This window comes from Convolutriloba macropyga, chromosome 1 (assembly GCF_964194025.1).
Source record: "Convolutriloba macropyga chromosome 1, txConMacr16.3, whole genome shotgun sequence".
Taxonomy (NCBI): domain Eukaryota; kingdom Metazoa; phylum Xenacoelomorpha; order Acoela; family Convolutidae; genus Convolutriloba; species Convolutriloba macropyga.
In genome coordinates, this window is record NC_134468.1 from 2,436,697 (window position 1) to 2,455,754 (window position 19,058).

Below are 19,058 nucleotides of genomic sequence, written 5' to 3' on the forward strand. Positions count from 1 at the left end.
TTTTTGTTTGGATTACCAAAACATATAGCCCTTATAATTATCATAAAGAGTATTTATGTCTTGCAAAAGACCTTGTAAGCTTTAATCAGCCTCAATTTTAGACTGGTGCAACAAAAAATTCGAAACATTACGAAAAACAAAAAAATGCAACATTTTGAGCTCAAAAACTCCTAAAAATGAGCTTTTAACCTTAAACTGCGGCCTTCCCAGTAGCTTCATCACACTAAGCACTTGAAGGACTACTAAACGCGGCTAGGGGCCTCTAATGAAACCTAATGCCCGCTGGGCACTAGCTACCTGTTTATCCCGTTTTTAAGGACGAAAAGCCAAATGGGTCAGACGAAAAATCGGTCAAGCGAAAAAATACAAAACATAGCCGGCAGATTGCCGGAATAGCTGCGAAATAGATTTGCGTGCCGTAAAATACAGATGGAAAAAGATACAGAAGTGAGTTGATAATAGTTATCGCCGCCGCCTATAAAACTTACAAGTTTATTTCAAAGAGGTTGTTTTTGGGTGCAAAAAAAAGTTTCCCTGTCGCGTCTCGAACCGGCGATCTCCGGATTAACAGCCAGTCGCCTTAACCACTCGGCTGTCGGACCATACAATCTGTTTTCTTACAATCAACTTTGTTTTAGGAACAGATTCTGTTTCTGAATAACCGCAATTTAGGTCACGCAGAAAGCGTGAAATCAAGCGCGAAAAAGCCATTTAAGCAGTGACGAGACAGAATGTTCTAGAACAAAAGTAAAACGAAAATAAAGCGTCAGATGACGAAACAAAAAAAACCAAGAGCACCGCAATATAGCTACGGTCAGCTTACAGCTTTGCAGCTATAAAATAGACCAACAACACTAATATAATTGCTACACACTTCGTTTTAGAGCAATTATTATATATACATTGCAAATAATCATGCAGTTGAAGATTATTATGAATGCTCAATTTTCCACGCAAAGAAAATTTAATTTAAAGAACTATATTTTCAACTAGTTTTAAATTAGCGTCATGTGGCCTCTAGATGTCTAAAGCCAATAGTATAATTATTATGGACATCAGAAGCAGTATAAAAATCGTAAACCCACTAACGTCGGAAAAATTGTTCTAAAGCGACAGACGTGGCCATTAAATTCGGAAGGGACTGTAGCCTAGATTTTTCCCCTCCGGTCACCGACCTTCGTCTTGATAGACTGAAGCATTAACCACTGGGCTGTCGGTGCCTTGTGATAGGTTATCTTACATTCGCTTTTGTTTCAGCAACAGGCATAATTTCTGAACAAGAGTAATATAGGACGCGCAAAAATCCAGAGGTCCAGCGTGAAAAAGTGACTCAAGAAGTAACATCGAAAAAATCGAACAAAACTGTCAAGCAAAAATTTTGCATTAAAAAAGTATAGAATAATTGCTAGCGTCCGACACCAAAAAAACTTTTCATAGCAACAGTTGGACACGAAAATCGAAGAACACAATACTTTCTCGGTTTCCACTTTTCGGTTGAAGAAATAACGCTACCGAAAACTTATTTCAAGTGGGCATCCTGATCCTTATCACAATATTTGATTCTTATGCAAAGAGTTACAGGGTCGTTTCAATAATTATAGGTTTTAATAATTAATCTCGGAGATAAAATTAGATGAGTTAGATGTGCAATTACTAAATAATCTTATCATCATCATAGTTCAAGTTAAAATGATACAGAATCACCTTTCATTTTGATCACCAGCTCAAAATTCAGACATAATATCCAATAGATAACAAATTTCAGTTAATAATGGATTTCAACCATCAAATACAGAATCAAAAGCCTCGTCAAGATACTTTTGCCGATGTTAATTTATTTGGTGACACTATGAATTGCCTGTGCAACATATTCAACATTTTTGGGCGTCAAACCAGCCACTGAAACCCTGCCGTCTTTCGTCATGTAGATAGAGTAATCTTCTCTCAATTTCAACACCTGGTCTTGATTTAGTCCAGTGAAACAGAACATGCCAATCTGGTTTGTGATATGCGTCCAATCATGGTTGCTTCCAAGAGCTTTCAGCCCGTCCACTAAAGCATGTCGCATTCCAATAATTCTGTTGGCCATTGTTTTCACATCCACTTCCCACTCGGCTCTGAGAGCGTTATCTTTCAAGATAGTCTTGGCAATTCTAACTCCGTGGCTTGGAGGCATGCTGTACATTGGTCTAATGATTATTTTCACCTGAAATAAACAGAAATCAATGAAAGGTTTAATTTCTTTAAAAAAAATAAACATCGCCGGCAGATTGCCGGAAAATAGCCGCGATAGACGCTTCAGGCCTTCCATAGATTTGAAGCAACTAAAAAAGATAGACAGATTGACCAGCAGTCCTTTAATAGACCACTAGACTTTTTGGGTTCGATCCGGTCTGTCATTTTTATGAGACACATACGCTCTATAAGGACAAAGCCCTAAGGGAGCTTTTTCAAAAATAATATTCAAAACCATAAACTCAAGACTCTAATACTCAAGAATTAGGGAAAACACGTTTGGCAATACTTAGATGCACACTATTGATCTTTAACTAGTAAATTGTCATAAAATTTAAAGTTCATTAAGTGATTTCACAAGTCAATTTTATTAAGTGATGTAAGTTCCCAGTAACTTCACCACTCTAAGTACTTGAAGGACTACCAAACCCGGCTAAGGGCCTCTAATGAAACTTGATGCCCACTGAGCTATACCTGTTTATCCCGTTTCGAAAGCTCAAAGTCATGAAAAGTCAGGGTAAGACGAAACAAAAAATCGAAGTAAAAAACATAGCAGGACAAGTCCTGACGAAAAATTCAAAGAATTTTCATTGACTAAACAGAAAACTAGACCTAGAACGGAAAATGAGTGAATTGGGAAAACCATTTCTAAAAAAACTCAGATAAAAAAAACAAAAAAAAGTCAATGTCAAAATGCTGCTAGAGAGAACAAAAACCACTAGCGAGAAATGTAAATCTGATTCTAACAAAAAACTAGGCCTAGAATGAACTATGAATGGATTGACTAAATCATTTAGAAAAAAAAACTGATTCAAAAAATTGAAAAAACAGTAAAAACCAAAGTGAAATTGCCGCATGTGAACAAAAAACCACTAGCGAGAAAAGCGAATTTTTGTTCAAATATCGTTTTCTCACTCTACTTAGAGCGAAAAAATTTCACGCCACAAAACCACTCTCTTTTCGCTCCATTTCCTGTTTCGGCGTGACAAAATCAGTACTCCAAATTTGACTTCAAAAATCATGAAAATGTATGAACAGATCTTATAAAAAAAACATGGCCGGAAGAATTCCGGAAACAACTCGAAGCAGAAAATTGCCCATAAAAATGACTAAACAACCAAAACAACTATTGTGAACCCTAATTGCCATTAAAAAATTAAGGAAGAATAGAAACGGCATTCAAACAAATTGAACAAAAAAAACTAGAAAAACTTGATGAGTTTTTTATTAGTACAAGGAAACATAAAGCCGAATAAAGTTCCTTTGCAACTAGAGCAATGAAAAGCCCGCAAAACAATGGGCAAGTCATAAAAGGCTAAGAAACTTGTCTAAGATTAAAAAGAACTGCAAAAAAAAAAGAAAAATGGTTTAAAATTTCTCAATTTTTCGGTCATTTTTCCTAAGAAAAAAATGATTTATACGAACAAAACTTTAATCAATTAGTATCTGAAAATTCCTTAAGTAACAAGCTTCTATTCAAATACCACTTAAGGCATAAAACAAAAAAAACGGGCAAAAAATCGTTAAATGTCTAAAAATCAGCAAAACTGATCAAAAACCTCCAAATTAGCATTAAACTCAAATTAACTACTTGAAACCTTCAATTCCTATCAAAACAAGCTTAAAACCAATACAATATCATAATCAAACCTCATAACAATCAAAAGTTGCAAAAACTGCTTTTAAAAGCCGCACGTGAACAAAAAAATTTCGCTCGCTTAGAGAAAATTTTTTCAGACATCAATTTCTCGCTCTCTCAAAAACAGCGGTATGAACAAACACTACTCTCTTTTCGCTCCGCTCTTCACTTTTGTTCAGCTCCAAAATCACCCTAAATTTTTTCACGCGTTTCATTTCCCGCTTCAGAAATCACTAAAATAAAATTGATTAAAAAAAGGACTTCTCCATTACTCTTCGAGTCGTAAAAAAAGACAGCGCCCCAATACAATTAAAAAAAACAAAAAAGACACTGTTAATTCCTTTGAGTATCAACTATAAAATACAGAACATAGTTTAATGTAGTGTTAAGAAGTATAAATGAAACAAACGTCACATATTGTGAAAGTTTAAAATTGTATTAAATTTACAATGTGCTAAAATATCGACAAATTAAGAGAGATGAATTATAATTGAGAAAAATTTTTAAAAAATGCTTATTTTACAATTAACATTTTTGAGAAAAGAGAAAATTTAAAAAATGCTAATCCTCCCATTAACATTTCATAGAAGACTAAATGACGTCCTAAAACTAAGTCAGATTGAACTTGAAAGATTTGAGATTAGAATCTTTGAATTGTAAAAAAAACTAGGAGCGCTATAATAGCCGCCTGGAATTGCTGACGCGGCTATTAAAAAGTAAATTGACATTCGTTCAATGAGAAAAGATTACAAATATCTGATAATTTTTCAAAGAATATCTGATAATTTTTTACCAGAATTTCTAATAACGTTGACACTACACTTAGCATTGGCACTAGAAATTAAGTCATGAGGTGCAATCTAGCTCAGATAGCAGAAAACAGCAACAAACTTGTGATTCAACGCGCTTAGCCTCTTCTGCGCTTTCGCACACAAAGCTGAGAGCTCCCACACGCAGACCATACAATCCCATATTCTTTGAGTAGCTCTGGGTGAGAGCAATAGAATGCCCCTTCTCCACAAAATGTCGAACAGGGAATGCATCTCGTTCAAGGTCGCCACTGGCAAAACCCTGAAAAACAACGCTCTTATTTCTTATTTGCATAACTGGAAAAAAATTGACACAGTCTATCATGTTAGATCACGATAGAGCTGACACCTTGGTAAAATATGAACTTGGAAAAATTGTATCTATTCTGTTTCTGACCCCACCCCAGCAGTGTTTCTATGCCCCCCCCCGATGTGTTGGAATATAGCACGTTACCAAGAAAAAATAGCACCTGTGCCCCGAGAGGGGGGAACTTATATGCCCACTAAGCTGGGTGACCGAAACAGCATAGATCTGGAAATTTTCAAATTCTAAATCAAAAATTAATCCAAATTTGGGAAAATAATGAAGTAATCAAAACTGTTTATATACATACTACTGTTGCACGTAGACACTGCTTCACATTGGTAGTCAAAATCAATGGATGCCTTCTTGCATTAAAAATGGCTTGATAGAAAATTAAAAAAAATAATTGAAACGAAACAGGTTTCGCGGAGGGATCTCGGTTCTTGATTACAAATTCAATTTTTTTGGTTCGCGGTTAACACTAACTTGATATGCCATGTCGAAGAGTGGAAACAATTTCCTCGACGCGACAACCTCTTCAATTTTCTGCCAGTCCTCCATAGTGGGGTCTACTCCTGTGGGGTTATGAGCAGATGGATGCAGCAAAATTGTGTCACCTTCGGGGATCTTTGAAATGGCATCTAACATTCCAGAAACATCTAGACCAATCGTTTTCTCGTCGTAATAGCGGTATCCCTTTACCTCCAGACCAGCATGGCCAAAGATTGGCGTGTGATTTCCCCAACTTGGCATAGGCAACCACACGGCTTTCGGGTTGAATTTCTTCAAGAAGTTGGCCGAGACCCTAAGGGCACCAGTTCCTGACAAAGCCTGGACGGTTGAGGTTCTTTCAAGAGCAGGATTGTCATTTCCAAGGGCAAGTTTGATTGAAAGTTTGGTGAATTCCTGGTCTCCAACGATACCTAGGTACTCTTTGTCCATGTTGGCGTCCATGACGGTTTTTTCGGCCGTTTTAACAGATGGCAATACCCATGGCTTTCCATTGTCGTCACGATAAGCACCAACTCCGAGGTTTGTCTTGTTTGGATTGCTATCTTCTTTGAACAGTTCAGTCAGTCCCACGATGGGATCGAGAGGCGCCATTTCAACATGGCTCCACCATGACATATTGCGAGCCGCAGTCATTGGTGTTGTCCGCAAAAACAAAGATGCAGCTTTTCTTGATGTGGACAGCATTCTGATCTTTAATGACCTCAGATATTGCAGCTAGATATGTCAAATTCTATTTTTGTTGTATTTAATTGAAAGAGAACCTTCAGTCACTTATGCTAAAGCAACCTTGAATTGTAACCTCCAATAATAATCATACGACTGAGAAGCTGTACAATACACTTCATATTGACACAGCATTGAAACCGACGTTAACGAGTTATAAGCATGGTTATTAATCGTCTCAAATTTGATACTTTAATCCACCACTATCTTGAGGAGAAACTTAGCCCTCAAAACATTACAAGTTTATACGGGGACTACAAAGCGCGCAATGTTTCTTAGAAAAAATTATTGCACCCAAACTTTGCCAAATAAATAATTCAATTGAAACTTTGGGTCTTTCCCATTATACCCCCCCCCCATTATGGTATAATTACCATGTTTGGAGGCTATAGGTTATCTGACCATTAAGCTGGGGGGGGGGGGGGGGTATAATGGGAAAGATCCGAAACTTTTACTATTTAACCCTCGTCTCCCAGGGAGAAATTAACATAAATTGCAATAATTTGAAAATAATTAATTTCAAAAAAAAATAAAAAATAACATCCAAAAGTCTCGCGGCCTTGCATGTAAAGAACAAAATGAGCAGTACCCATTAAAGCCTATATGTGAAAGACGATTAATTTCGCGCGAGAGGGGGCTAAAGGCGAACGACCCGCAAAAAAGTTTGAAATAATTTGAAACAAATGTTGGAAGTCGAATACTGAACATAGAATAACTGGATCTTTTCCGTTTGTCCCCCCCCCCCCCAGCTTAGTGGGCGCATATTATTTACACACCCAGACGCACGTGCCATATTTTTACTTAGTGATTTACCATGTAATGGCACGTGCTCTGTAACTGGGGGGCGCATAACATACTGGGGGGGGGGGGGGGGCACAAACGAAAAAGTTCCAAATAAGTAGCAGTTCGCATTTTATGGTGCTATCAATGCAAAACCGTGAGCAACTGAGAAACAAGGAAGATTTTTTTAAAATGAAGATTTTTATCTACCAATACTTCAACTAACAGTTCCAATTCGCGAAATAATATATTTGATAAACTTACAACACGCACGAGAACGTTACAAAATTCCGGTATTGCCAGACATCAAAACGCCAGAAGTTGCTACATACATAGCCAGTAAATCGCTTTCAATTACTTTCGTAATTTTAAAACACGTTTCAAGCAAAGTTGCGTGACACTGTGACGTCACTTCGAAATTCTAGCTCGACATATCAAACAGCTACGCCCTCCTCTGTAAACGCTTCTCTATAAAGTTCTCGGCAACGTCAGGCAGTCACGTTACCTGTACGTCACTTAAGAGAAAGCCACTTATAGAGGAAATAAACTCAGAGAGGAAAGGGGGCCGAGTCAGAGAAATTCAAAAACTAGATTCAAGCAAGACGCCAGGGCATTCACGACTAAAAAAACTCTGAAAAAAAATCAAAGATATATCGATTTGCTCTAAATGCAAGAATATGAGCATAATGAGTAACAAAAATAAAATAGGAACTATTTGAAAGATACGTAGACGATATATTTGGAGAAGCTAATTAATGCAAAAAGAACTAACTCTTGAGGACACAGAAATCTGATGTGGGCCTGTGATTAATTGCACCCCCGACGCACGTGCCATATTATTTCATATTAATAATATGGCAAGTGCGTGAATCCTTTGAAAAATCTTTGCGGAAACCAAAGGAGGGAAGGGAGATCAAATCTCCTGACACAAAGGTGATATGCATTGACTGTAAACGACGCGTTACTTTCCGAGGGAAAGGAGTCGAGTGCGAATCATGCAAAAACTGGATTCATGCAAAATGCCAAGGTATCATTGACACAGAATATAAGACCATGCAGGAAATTGTTTGGATCTGTTCCTATTGTGCAGAAGAAGGTAGAAAAGAAGACACAATGGAATTGAAATTATTTAAGAGGTATGTGGATGACATAGTGTGCACGTTAAAGGGGAACCCTCTAGATTACCTTGAGTATGAAAATTGCCTTCACAAGAACATACAATTCACTCTTGAGACACCAAACGGAAGTGGAGACCTGGCATACCTAGATCTAAACATAAACCTAAACGAAGATAGAAAAATCAGCTGTCATTGGTATCAAAAATCAACTGATACCGGCATAATCCTAAATTTCCGTAGCTGTGCAACGTTACAACATAAGAGAAATATGATTCAAGGGCTGTGCATAGGATTTTTAATGCGACCAGTGACTGGCAATTCTTTGTTGTAGCTCTTAAGAAAAATCAAGAGATCTGGACTTAAAATCAATACCCAACGGAGTGGTCTTCTATTATTGTTAATGAGACGTTGGATAAAATAGTCCCGAAGGAAAAGATCACAGCAAAACCACCCCAAAATGAACAACATCTTAAAAAAGTTAAAAGTCTTAACAATAGGGAGCCTATACCTAGGTCTTTTGATCAATACAGAGGAAATATCACGCAAAATGTTGCAAGTAGACTGAAAAACTTGTGTGATGTTCAAATCATTTTCACAACAAGAAAGCTATGAACGTGCTTGAAATCAGCTTTTGATAAGAATCTGAAATCACCTTTTGATAAGAATCTGAAATCCCATGAGGTATATAAAGTTACATGTAATGGATGCAGTTCCATCTATGTTGGCCAATTCAGGCAATATGTTATCACTAGAATTTCAGAGCATCGAAAGAAGGATTCCCCTGTTGGACAACACCTTGTTGAATGTTGTGGTACAATACTTAACGTAAAATGGGAGATTCTTGATGCATGTCGCGGGGTTGAAAAACTAATGACGATAGAAGCGATCTACATCAAAAAGCTGAAACCGCAATTAAATACGTGCGATGAGTATCGGGGGCAGGAATTGATTTTGAAGTACCAGTTCAAATACAAAAATTTGACTTTTGAAATTCAAAAAATTTTCTGGTACATGTTAGTTCGAAATTTTGTCAGCGCCAAAAAGTAAAAAATAAAAACAGATACGAATGAAAGCAGAAATCCCTTTTCAGGAGTGGAAAGCATTATACCCGGGATTTTCATAAAATCCGAAATAAAAAATAAATTCATTTTAGTGTAATAAGTGAAAAAAAATGTTGTAAATGTGATTTTAACTGTAAATAATTTCAAAAACTCTATGTTACTTTAACTCATTTCTGAGAACTATAGTCAAAGACAAGTTTATATACTATGTAAATGATTTCATTTATATTTTTTAAACCTGACGATGAATGCAATGTTCGAAAACGTTCGTTTTGGTTAACCAATTTAAGTTTTAATTGACAATTACTTCTCTGCATTATTACATAGTGATTTACTATGTAATGACTGGGGCGCTCATAACGCACTGGGGGCACAAACAGAAAAGATTCAAAAATTCATGATCCGCAATGCAAAACAGTTAGCCAACGTTATCTTTACAATACCTGGGGAACATCAATCTTCAATTTATGCACAAACTAGAAAGATCAGTTGACTCTTCTATTCTGATATTCAATACCCAAAAGCCTGCTCACTTTTAGTGACATTTATTTGATCCCTTGATAAGAATCTAAAGCACAGCGTGCTATAGAATCCCTTCCAATAAACTTAGATTCTACAAATTCTTATGACAATTGGTTAAAGATACTGTCTCAAAAAAAATAAGCCATCAATCAGCGTGTTTAGCTCTCACTTTCAAGTTTTTTTTTTGTTTGAAGCCCTTTGAAATGTAATTTTTTGAAAGCTTCCGCATTAAAAAATTCGTAAGCATGTTTGTAGGGTTACTACACTGCCTTCCCCTATGGAAGCATAATGCTCCATTCATTATTAATTTTAAAACTCGACAGCGAACTTCAATCCATGAATTTCGTATATATTACGTGCAGCGTTATCCATAAGCACCAATTTTATTTGATTTAATAACTGGAATCTCTCTGTTTGGCCTCCTTTATCAGGCTGTATCAATGGAGACAGATGTTTGAATCGCCGTTGGAATTCCTCAATCACTGCAGTGGGCGAAATCCAAAGTAGATCGTATATTGCCAATGCTCCTGTACCGGTAACTTTTTTTCAATCTCCTGTAGTCGTTGTGTAGTGAGCTCTTTGACGTTTATCTCCACCTATAATTTTAACTCTAATTTTCTTACCCTCGAAGAAGTTTCTGAAGCTTTTTTCCGAGCTGCTTCCAGCTCCCCCTAGTATTCAACGAGTTTTTTAGGAGCTGATTTTAGCTAACCAGACAAAGCGTCTGATTCATTTCTTGCTGAATCGCAGTCAAGTCGCATTTGCTGGAGTTGACATTTCAACTCAACTAAACTATTATTAGCTTCAATTCTAGCACGGAAATGCTCCCGTTGCTCTTCGGCAACGATTAGTTGTTGCTTTAACTCAAATACTTGCCTTTGTAGCACACTGTTTTACTGCTGTACACTTTTAAGTTGCGCCTGCAATTTCAAGGAAGCAACTCCCAGCTTTTCGCTGTTTTCTATCCGGACTTTCATCCTACTCCATTCATGCGTAGTAATAGGCGGTCTCTGGGTTAGTGTTGTTGGATATAAATTCATCCAGGGCCACGACCGTTCTAATTCGGGTTTTTGACACCGCAGATTCTATAGTTTCCTCCTCGGACACCTGCTTTTACTTCGTACAATTGCGGCAGATAATATACATAATCTCCCAATTCTGGTTCCATTTCGTTTTCTAAACAAAACCGATATTAGACATGTTTAAGAGAATGAACATCATTCCAGATACTCTACTGACGTTGAAAAATTTTCCAACTGGAATAGATTTGTTTTTTCTTGGCTAACAGCCCCGGCTCAAAGGAAGTTTTGTCTGTACCCGACAAATCGCTTACTTTTGTTTCAACAACTTTTTTCGAGATTTGTTTTTGTTTTAATTGTTGGTTTTTCAGAACGGCTATAAAATTAATCGTGTTAATCGGCTAGAGTGCCACTGTTGGTTGAGCACCTTCCGAAAATAACGTAGTTGATAAAATTGGTCTTAAACACATTACTAGAAATTTTGCAGTCAAGAATAATATCATTAGCGTTAAAGTCATTTCCCTTACTAAATGCCAAACTTTCAAAATGTTTTGTTCTATGGGTTTAATCCAAGGAACTTCAAGCCAATTCAAATTACTGGTGTATGTGTTGAAGTCTTATAGTTTTCCATCAGTGTATACTTTCCATCTGGTCCCAGGAAAACTTCTCTTCCTGTTATCGTTCTTCGACTGTGTCTATACATTTGGCCTATTCGACTTTCTTCTAGCTGCTTCTATGTGTTTAAACCAAAAAAAACTTCCTTAAAATTAGGAGCTTCACGTTTGGGTTCCGCAAGATAAGACAACACTTGTGGTTTTTCTACTATCGTAAGCTTTTCACCAAATGCTATCCAGGAACCATTACCTAGTTCGAATACATTAGGGAACAATGGGTTGCACTATATAAGCGTAAAATTTTTCTATATAAAACCTTGGATATTGGGTTCAAATAGCGCACGTAGCTCTGAATATGATTTTGTCTTACAATAATCGGCATTTCCTCAGTACAGTAATTTAGAGCAGTTTTTTCTACTATTATTTTTGCACAATGATGAACGTAAATTATTGCACCTGCTGACTCTGTATGCAGTCCTATGACTACCTCTTTACCAATGAAAAGAGAATGCGAATCACCGTCCCCCATTAAAGCCAGTACCTTTTGTCTATAATTTTTGTTCACTCTACATCTCAGATTTGACATTTCGTCAACAATTGCATGTAAACTATTAAATTCTTGGACAAATAACGCATCTAAACCACTTCTGCTGACATATTCAGTAGTTACAGTGTATGTTGTTTGCTGAGATTTTATATCGAGGATGAATTGGTAAAAATAGACTTTTTCATGGTTAGTTTTATTTGCCACTAGATGACTTATTCGGATTTCCTCGCTCAAAACTTGTATGACAAATTTCCTTTTTATCAGTGGTCTCGCCCATCACATAGTGATGATTACCCACAGCAATCAACTCTCCTGTGTTTTCTTCCGAGAATCAAGCTAGATTGAATAATTTTGTTATATTTCCTTTTTGGACACTGTATTGGATATAATCAAGCTCGAATCTATCTCGATTCCAAGAATGAAACTGTTGGTTTCCTAATGTGTCTAGGATTTTAATCTTTGATCCTTTTTCAATTTGCAACATTTCCGCATTAATTTTTCCAAGTGTTACTTCTGCGTTGATGACTACACTACCGGTAATATTTTTTCTCACTGGAGTTTGGCAAGCTACTGGATATGCAAATTTTACAACTTTGTTGTTCCCGCCTTTCGTAAAGGCGCTCCCTATATTGGTTTTAATTTCATTTCTGTTTTTGACTCTTTTAACTTCCTCAAAAGAGTGGTTTCGAACCTAAATTTTTCATTTCCAAACCTCGGTAAATTTACCGATATCCCTTGTAGCATTTTGCTACAGGCTTCGCTGGTAAGTGGATAGTACGTGGGAATCAATTGCAAGTTTTCTGACATAAAAGCTGCGTCGTCCCACCATGTGCTTTTCCTTAGGCCACTGACTGTGTATGCAGCATGAAACAGCAGTAATTTAAGTGGATTTCAAAACTCTCATGATAAAATACGTGTCCGGTAGATAAAAAAGAGCATGTTTTTGGTTTCGAGTGCAGTTATTTTTTTTCCACAAGGAGGAGATAGAGGTTGTTAATATATTTTCAAAGTTATATGCTGTAATTTCTATTGTGTTGCTTTTTATGGATGCCATGACAATGCAAAACACAATTATCTTACCAAAAATTGAGCCAGTGTCTGATGTCATCTTCTCTGTGTGCCTTTGCTAAATTAGTTATCTTTATTCAAACACGTCATCACTTTGATCTTATCCTTCTTTCTTGTCTTTATGCAAGAAATAATCCTTAAATTTGCTATGTTTCGAATGGCTGGCAACTGTACGTGTATTAGGTTTTTCTGATGTTTCGACTGTTATTCGGCCAGGTCCTGGTTTCCAGTCTTGGTCTTTTTCATGACTTGCTTGTCTACTTGAACATCTTGTAACCCTTTGACGTGGAAGTCTCGCTCGGAGTGCTGTTTAGCTTTGTTTTGTTGGAAATGATTGGCGGTGCTCCACTATCTTTAGATTTTGCTTCCATATTTGTATCCATCAGTGTCTCGATTTCAGGTTTAGGCTCCAACAAACCTTCATCAGATTTTCCCACCTCTGGATTAACTTCAATTTGACTTGGCAGTTCTTCTTTTTTTGTTCCCTGGTCACTTACTCCAGTGTTTTGTAGCTCGACTTCAATTTCAATGAAGCCGTCCTCTATTTCTTCGTTGCTAGCCGACCTTTCGGCTAATTTACATTGTGTTTGGCATTCGTGTTGGCAAAATTTGAATTTCTTGAGTCTGTCGTAATGCACTTTTTGCTGTTTTTGAATTTTTGGTCTTCAATGATGAAATTCAAATCTTTTATTATTTCTCATATAACAAGAGGACCACTATAGTACGACTTGAACTTTTTGTTTGCCCTGGTTTTACTGTTAGATTAAACAGCAAGACCAGGTCCCTAGTTTGGTATTTAGGTCCAAACAGTTTTCGATCGTAGTAAATTTTGTGTCTTTCTCGTTCCACTTCCACATTCAATCGTACAAGTTCACGGCAAACTGCAGCTTCTTTTTCAGGTTACCAACGTAGTCACTTGGGAGTGCAAAGACTTGACTTTGGAGTGTTTCGTACATGCAATCAATAGGTAGTGCACAAGGAGCGACAAACAGAAGATAATAGAGACTGTACTTTGTTACTGTGTGAACAGAACTGCGATATGCCAGCATCGTCAATTGAAGGTTTTTACTCCAAGTGTTATGGTGTTCTCCTACGTATTTACCAAACTCTCCTCAATTGTTCGGTTCGTTCGATCAATCATTCCATTACCTTGAGGGGGTAGAGGCGCTGTTGTAGAGGTGCAATCAATGCCCAATTCCTTGCACATATTTTTGAAAAGATCTGACATAAAATTTGTACCCTTATCACTATGCAAGTTCTCGGGGCAACCAAATCCTGAAACATGACAGCCCACAAAAGATTTTGCTACTGTTGTTGCTTCCTGATTTTGCATAGGAACCGCTTCATATCATTTTGAGAACTGGTCTCCTATATGTAGTATATATTTGAAAACATCACTTTCGGGTAAAGGTCCCATGATATCTAGCGCCAACTGCCAAAAAGGATGGCTCGGTTTCCATACTGTTAATGGGAGTCTGTGAGTTTGTTGAGGTTTTTTCTGCTTTGAGCTCTTATCGCAGCTCAAAATCCAATAGTATATATCATGTTTCATTCCGACCCAGTAGAGACGTTCTTAGACTCCTTCAAGAGTTTTCTGCACTCCCTGGTGTCCCATGAATTCATGTAAAAGAGGTAGAATGACATCCATGTATGAACTGTGTACAACTATTTGCTGGAGTCGATAGTTTTCTTCGAGCAGCCTTTGTCGCCTTAGCAGCCCTTTGAAAATCAGTCCAAAGCTTCCAGGTTGTTTTCGAAGCTCCAACCATTTGTCTTTTTTCAGGTCGTTTCTTTTGTTCCATCAAGCAAAACACTTCGTTCTCGAGAAATCTGTTGATGCTGTCGAAGATCATCAGTCTGGTCTCCAAAACATCAGACCAGCTGTTGTCTGTGGGTTGTTCGATTAGTATCTGGATTTTTTCTTCCACGAGAGATGTGTCCTCAACCGCTGGCACTCTGGAAAGACAATCCGCATGAAGTATATTCTTCCCTGCTTGATGATGGTTTTCAAAATTGAATTTTCCCAGCTTCTCAACCCATCTGGCCAGCATTCTTTCGGGTTCCTTGAAACTGTACAACCACGTAAGAGCGCGATGATCTGTTACGATGGAAAATTTTCTTCCCAGTAAGTTATTCCGAAAGTAATGAATGAAATAAACAATAGCAAATAATTCTCTCTTTGTTGCTGAGTAATTTCGTTGGCCATTATTCAGAGTTTTACCGGCGTAGGCGATTACTCGGTCCCCCCATTCTGGTTCTGGGTAATGTTTGCTCCTATTCCGGTTAAGGAAGCATCTGTGGTCAACGTGTAAGGGTCGTTATTGTTTGGGAAACCCAATATGGGTGCTTCCTATAATTTTAATTTAGGTTGATTCACAGATTCCCCGCGTTCTGTAGTCCAAATAAAATTTCAGTCTTGCTCAGCACACGGTTTAGCGGCTCCGCTATTTTACTACAATCTGCAATGAATTGACGATAAATCCCACTAATCCAAGAATTGCACGAAAATCTTTCAAATTTGAGGGAGGTTTCATATTTGCTACTGCGACTACTTTATCCGGATCAACCTCTACCCCATTTTTTGATATAATATGACCTGAAAAATGCATCCCTTTTTGAAAGAAACGACATTTTGAGTCTTTGATTTTTAAACCGGCTTCCTTTACACGAAAAAACACAAGCTCAAGTCGAGATAAATGTTCCTCAAACTATCTCCCAAAAATAATTATGTCATCAAGATATATCAAGGCTACTTCGTATGAAAGTCCCGCCAGGATTAGTTCCATCAAATTTTGGAGCGCTCCTGGCGCTGAGGTTAAACCCATTGGTAACCTCTTCCATTTGTTCAAACCCATAGGAGTGATGAAAGCCGTCAAGTTTTGTGATTCCTCCTCTAAGGCCATTTGGAAATAGCCTGACGTTAGGTCGATGTTCGAAAAATAAACGTTTCCCTCCAACGAGTCTATTACATCGTTAATTCTTGGCAATGGCCAGCTTGTTTTTTCAATTTAATTATTTAGACCTCTGTAATTTACTAATAGTCGGAATGTTCCATCTTTCTTTTTGACTAGTATGGACGGTGCTGCCCAGTATGAATGATTTGGTTCAACAAGTTGGCTTCATCGTTTAGGTCTTCCACTATTTTTTTATTGCTTTCCTTTTTCAAAACTCATACTGCCGTTGGCCCGTCTGAACGGTTTTGCACCTTTTTCTAGTTTTATTTTATGTTTTATTTTATCACAGAAACACAAGTCGTTTGAGTTTTTGGAGAATACTTGATTGTGCCTCATGAACATTGCAACTACTCGGTCGGACTGATTTCTACTCAATTCTGTCCCCTCTAATGTTGCATGAGTACCCATCCGGAAAACTTCTCAACGTTTTGGCGTGTTCTTGCTTGTGAACAAACCATTTACTTGTATGCTGTCATCGTTGCTGAAACCTCTCCAATTTTAGTATTTTTGAATAACTAGATTTCATTATCAGAGAGGTCAACAACCCTCAATTGGCTCTTTGAGTTGCTTACAGATATCAGGCAGTCAGCCACTAGAATACCAGTGCGATTTGCAAGCCTTCTCTTTTTTTACAATTAAATGTATCCAGGCTTCGAGGTTTTCCAACAGAAGAGTAAATGAATTAACGTTGTTTACTTTCTGAGTAGTAACCGGAATAGTGAATTTGTCTTGATCACAAAGTAACATCTTTTCGTTCAAATTCAGTATACACTTTTGATCGAAAAGGATGTCCAAACCTAGTAGAAGCGAGATATGATTTTCTTGAGTGACTAAAAACTCATGCACAAATTCGGGTTGTTTGGGTTTCATTTGAAATAAAAGTTCAACTTTTCCTAAGATTTTAACTGATGTGTTAATAGCAGCTAAAACTCTAATAACGGATACACTACTCCCGCAATTGACTAGACCCATTTTCATTTGCCCTATTATGAGTATTTGTATACTAAAGCTTTTTGTTGTGCTAGTTGAACAGATTTTGATAACATTATCTGATTCTGTTGTTTGCTTGGGTTTTCTGTTAGGACAGTACCGTTTTATGTGTTGGGAACTCCCGCAATGAAAACAGTTCCGACACCCGACACTGTTTGATTCTATGCCCTTTTTGTCCGCATCTAGTACATGTATTGTTGAAGTTTCCATTAAAAGTTTTATCATTATTGGGGAATTCACTTTTTTCGTTTTCTAGCGAATTGGGTCTGCCTTGGTTTTGGTTGAAAATTTTCTGTTCCTGATACCCGCGTCGTGTGTTAACCCAGCATTGGCAATTACCGCCACTTTCCCTGGAATTGCCATCAGCAGTTCCCGATAACTTCTGAACACTTTTAGGCACTTGTTCCTCTTCTTCAATTCTTGCCACGGCTTCCAGATGTAATGCTCTTTCTAGCGCTCTGGCCACAGTCATTATCTTTATCTTCTAATGTTTTTCTTATGTCTAACTTAACTTGACTGTGATGTATTCCCTCCAGAAAACACCGGAGCACTAAGTGGTCATGGTTATCTTAGGACTGCTCTGGGTATGCTTTGTGAGCTAAGTGCTTTAAATCCCCCGGAAAATCCCTTAATTTTTCACAATGGTGATGAATACGACGCGCTAGCCGTCCTCGGAAAAAAACTGGTTTTTCGCTGTAGTGATTTCAAAAAACCTTAACAGTTTCATCGTAGCTATCTATCACGTTCTGCGGTAAGGTTCGATAGAACTCGATTGCTGACTTCTGTAAGCAGAGAGGAAATTAGTGCGGCAGCTCATCTATTTCGCGAGCTGCTCCGCCAGAGCATGCAAATTTCGTACGTTTCCATTTTTGCGGCTCCGCCAATAGCCCAAAATGTGTCAAGTAGCTCTCAAAATCATTTGAGCCGGTGAAAGCCTCCGGCAATAACATTTTTGATACGGAACCCGTTGTCATTTTGACTCAAAATACTAGGATACTTCCCTTATTTTACAGTTATGTTTCATTACTGTTGTATTTATATATATTACATCACTTCGTTGTTCGTTAATGCTTAGGAATAAAAGCTGGAAAATTAAAAAACAGCTGGTCCTATAGATAACGAAACTAGTAATTAGCCTCAAGAAAACAAATTAGCAAATGTTTTATTATAATACTGGTTAAAGGTCCATCTAATTTGTGGTAGAAACATCGTTCAGAAATGAACATCTTTTTCCCAGTTTCCAGTTGTTACATTAAAACATTTAATAAAGTGAAAAGTGCAAAACTTATTGGGTTTTGAAATCATCTGAACCGGAAACTGTAATAAATTTTGAGACTTAGCTTTTTCTGTTCAGAAATGCAAATCTTTGCCCCAGTTTCCAGTTGTTACATTAAAACATTTACTCAATTGAAAAGTGCAAACTTTAATGGGTTCTTAAATTATTGAACCGGAAACTGTAATAAGTTTTGATACTCTCCTTATTTCGTTCAGGAATTCAAATCTTTGCGCCAGTTTCCTGTTGTTACATTAAAACAATTAATAATGACACAAATAGCACCTTTGATGTGAACTAACCTGTTATTTGTGGTAATTCAATGCAGCTCTCCTCAGTTGAAAAACTGCGGATTCGCTTCTTCTATAAAGATTTTTCAACCCAAAGAGGCAGCCCACTATCACTGACCACTGAAACCGAGCTCTGCAAGGAAACTCCACTGACTTCTCAGACAATCCCAGTGACTTGCTGTGATTCCCTTCTCTGAGTAATTGCTCACTCCCAGCAACTCGCTGTACTTCTGCTCAATGTTGAATAATTTGCCACACCGCAGGAACTGACTCTTCTTCCATTTTTACTGTGTTTTGCCTGTCGTGTTTCTCTCAACTTGCCTGCGCAGTGTCTGCTCTGCAATGTCGTATTGTGTCGCTGCCGCTGAACTTGCCTCTTTCAGTCGAATCCTTACCGATCCGAGAAAATGTGTTTCTTTTCTTGCAGCATCAATTGCCGTGTGGAGAAAACTTGTGTTCCTTCCTCCGCATAATCACTGGCCGTGCCGATAATCGAAACACTGGGGTTTGTTCCGGGTTCGATGTTCTTTTTTTAAGGACAAAAACAATTCTCTGTCGCCAATATAGAATTTCTTCCAATTAATTTAGATTCTAAAGTA

General features: G+C 37.6%; 2 protein-coding genes across 2 annotated transcripts in view; both read right to left on the reverse strand.

The window, feature by feature from the left end:
- The window catches only part of LOC142357966 (mitochondrial nicotinamide adenine dinucleotide transporter SLC25A51-like), a 129,111-nt gene that overhangs the window by 59,379 nt on the left and 50,674 nt on the right, over positions 1-19,058 (reverse strand). The gene's annotated exons all lie outside the window — the stretch shown is intronic.
- On the reverse strand, positions 1,587-6,253 carry LOC142344733 (aspartate aminotransferase, mitochondrial-like). Its single transcript, XM_075396627.1, has 3 exons — positions 5,474-6,253; positions 4,766-4,945; positions 1,587-2,206 (listed from the first exon to the last, which is right to left on the reverse strand). The coding sequence occupies exons 1-3, from the start codon at positions 6,182-6,184 to the stop codon at positions 1,835-1,837; spliced, it is 1,263 nt and encodes a 420-aa protein (XP_075252742.1). The 5' UTR covers positions 6,185-6,253; the 3' UTR covers positions 1,587-1,834.

Coding starts and splice junctions, on each gene's coding strand:
- LOC142344733 (XM_075396627.1), bottom strand. CDS start 6,184: ATGCTGTCCACATCAAGAAAAGCTGCATCTTTGTTTTTGCGGACAACA. Junction 4,946..5,473: donor TCTTCGACATGGCATATCAA/GTTAGTGTTAAC, acceptor GTTGTTTTTCAG/GGTTTTGCCAGTGGCGACCT. Junction 2,207..4,765: donor CTAAGCGCGTTGAATCACAA/GTTTGTTGCTGT, acceptor TGTTTATTTCAG/GTGAAAATAATCATTAGACC.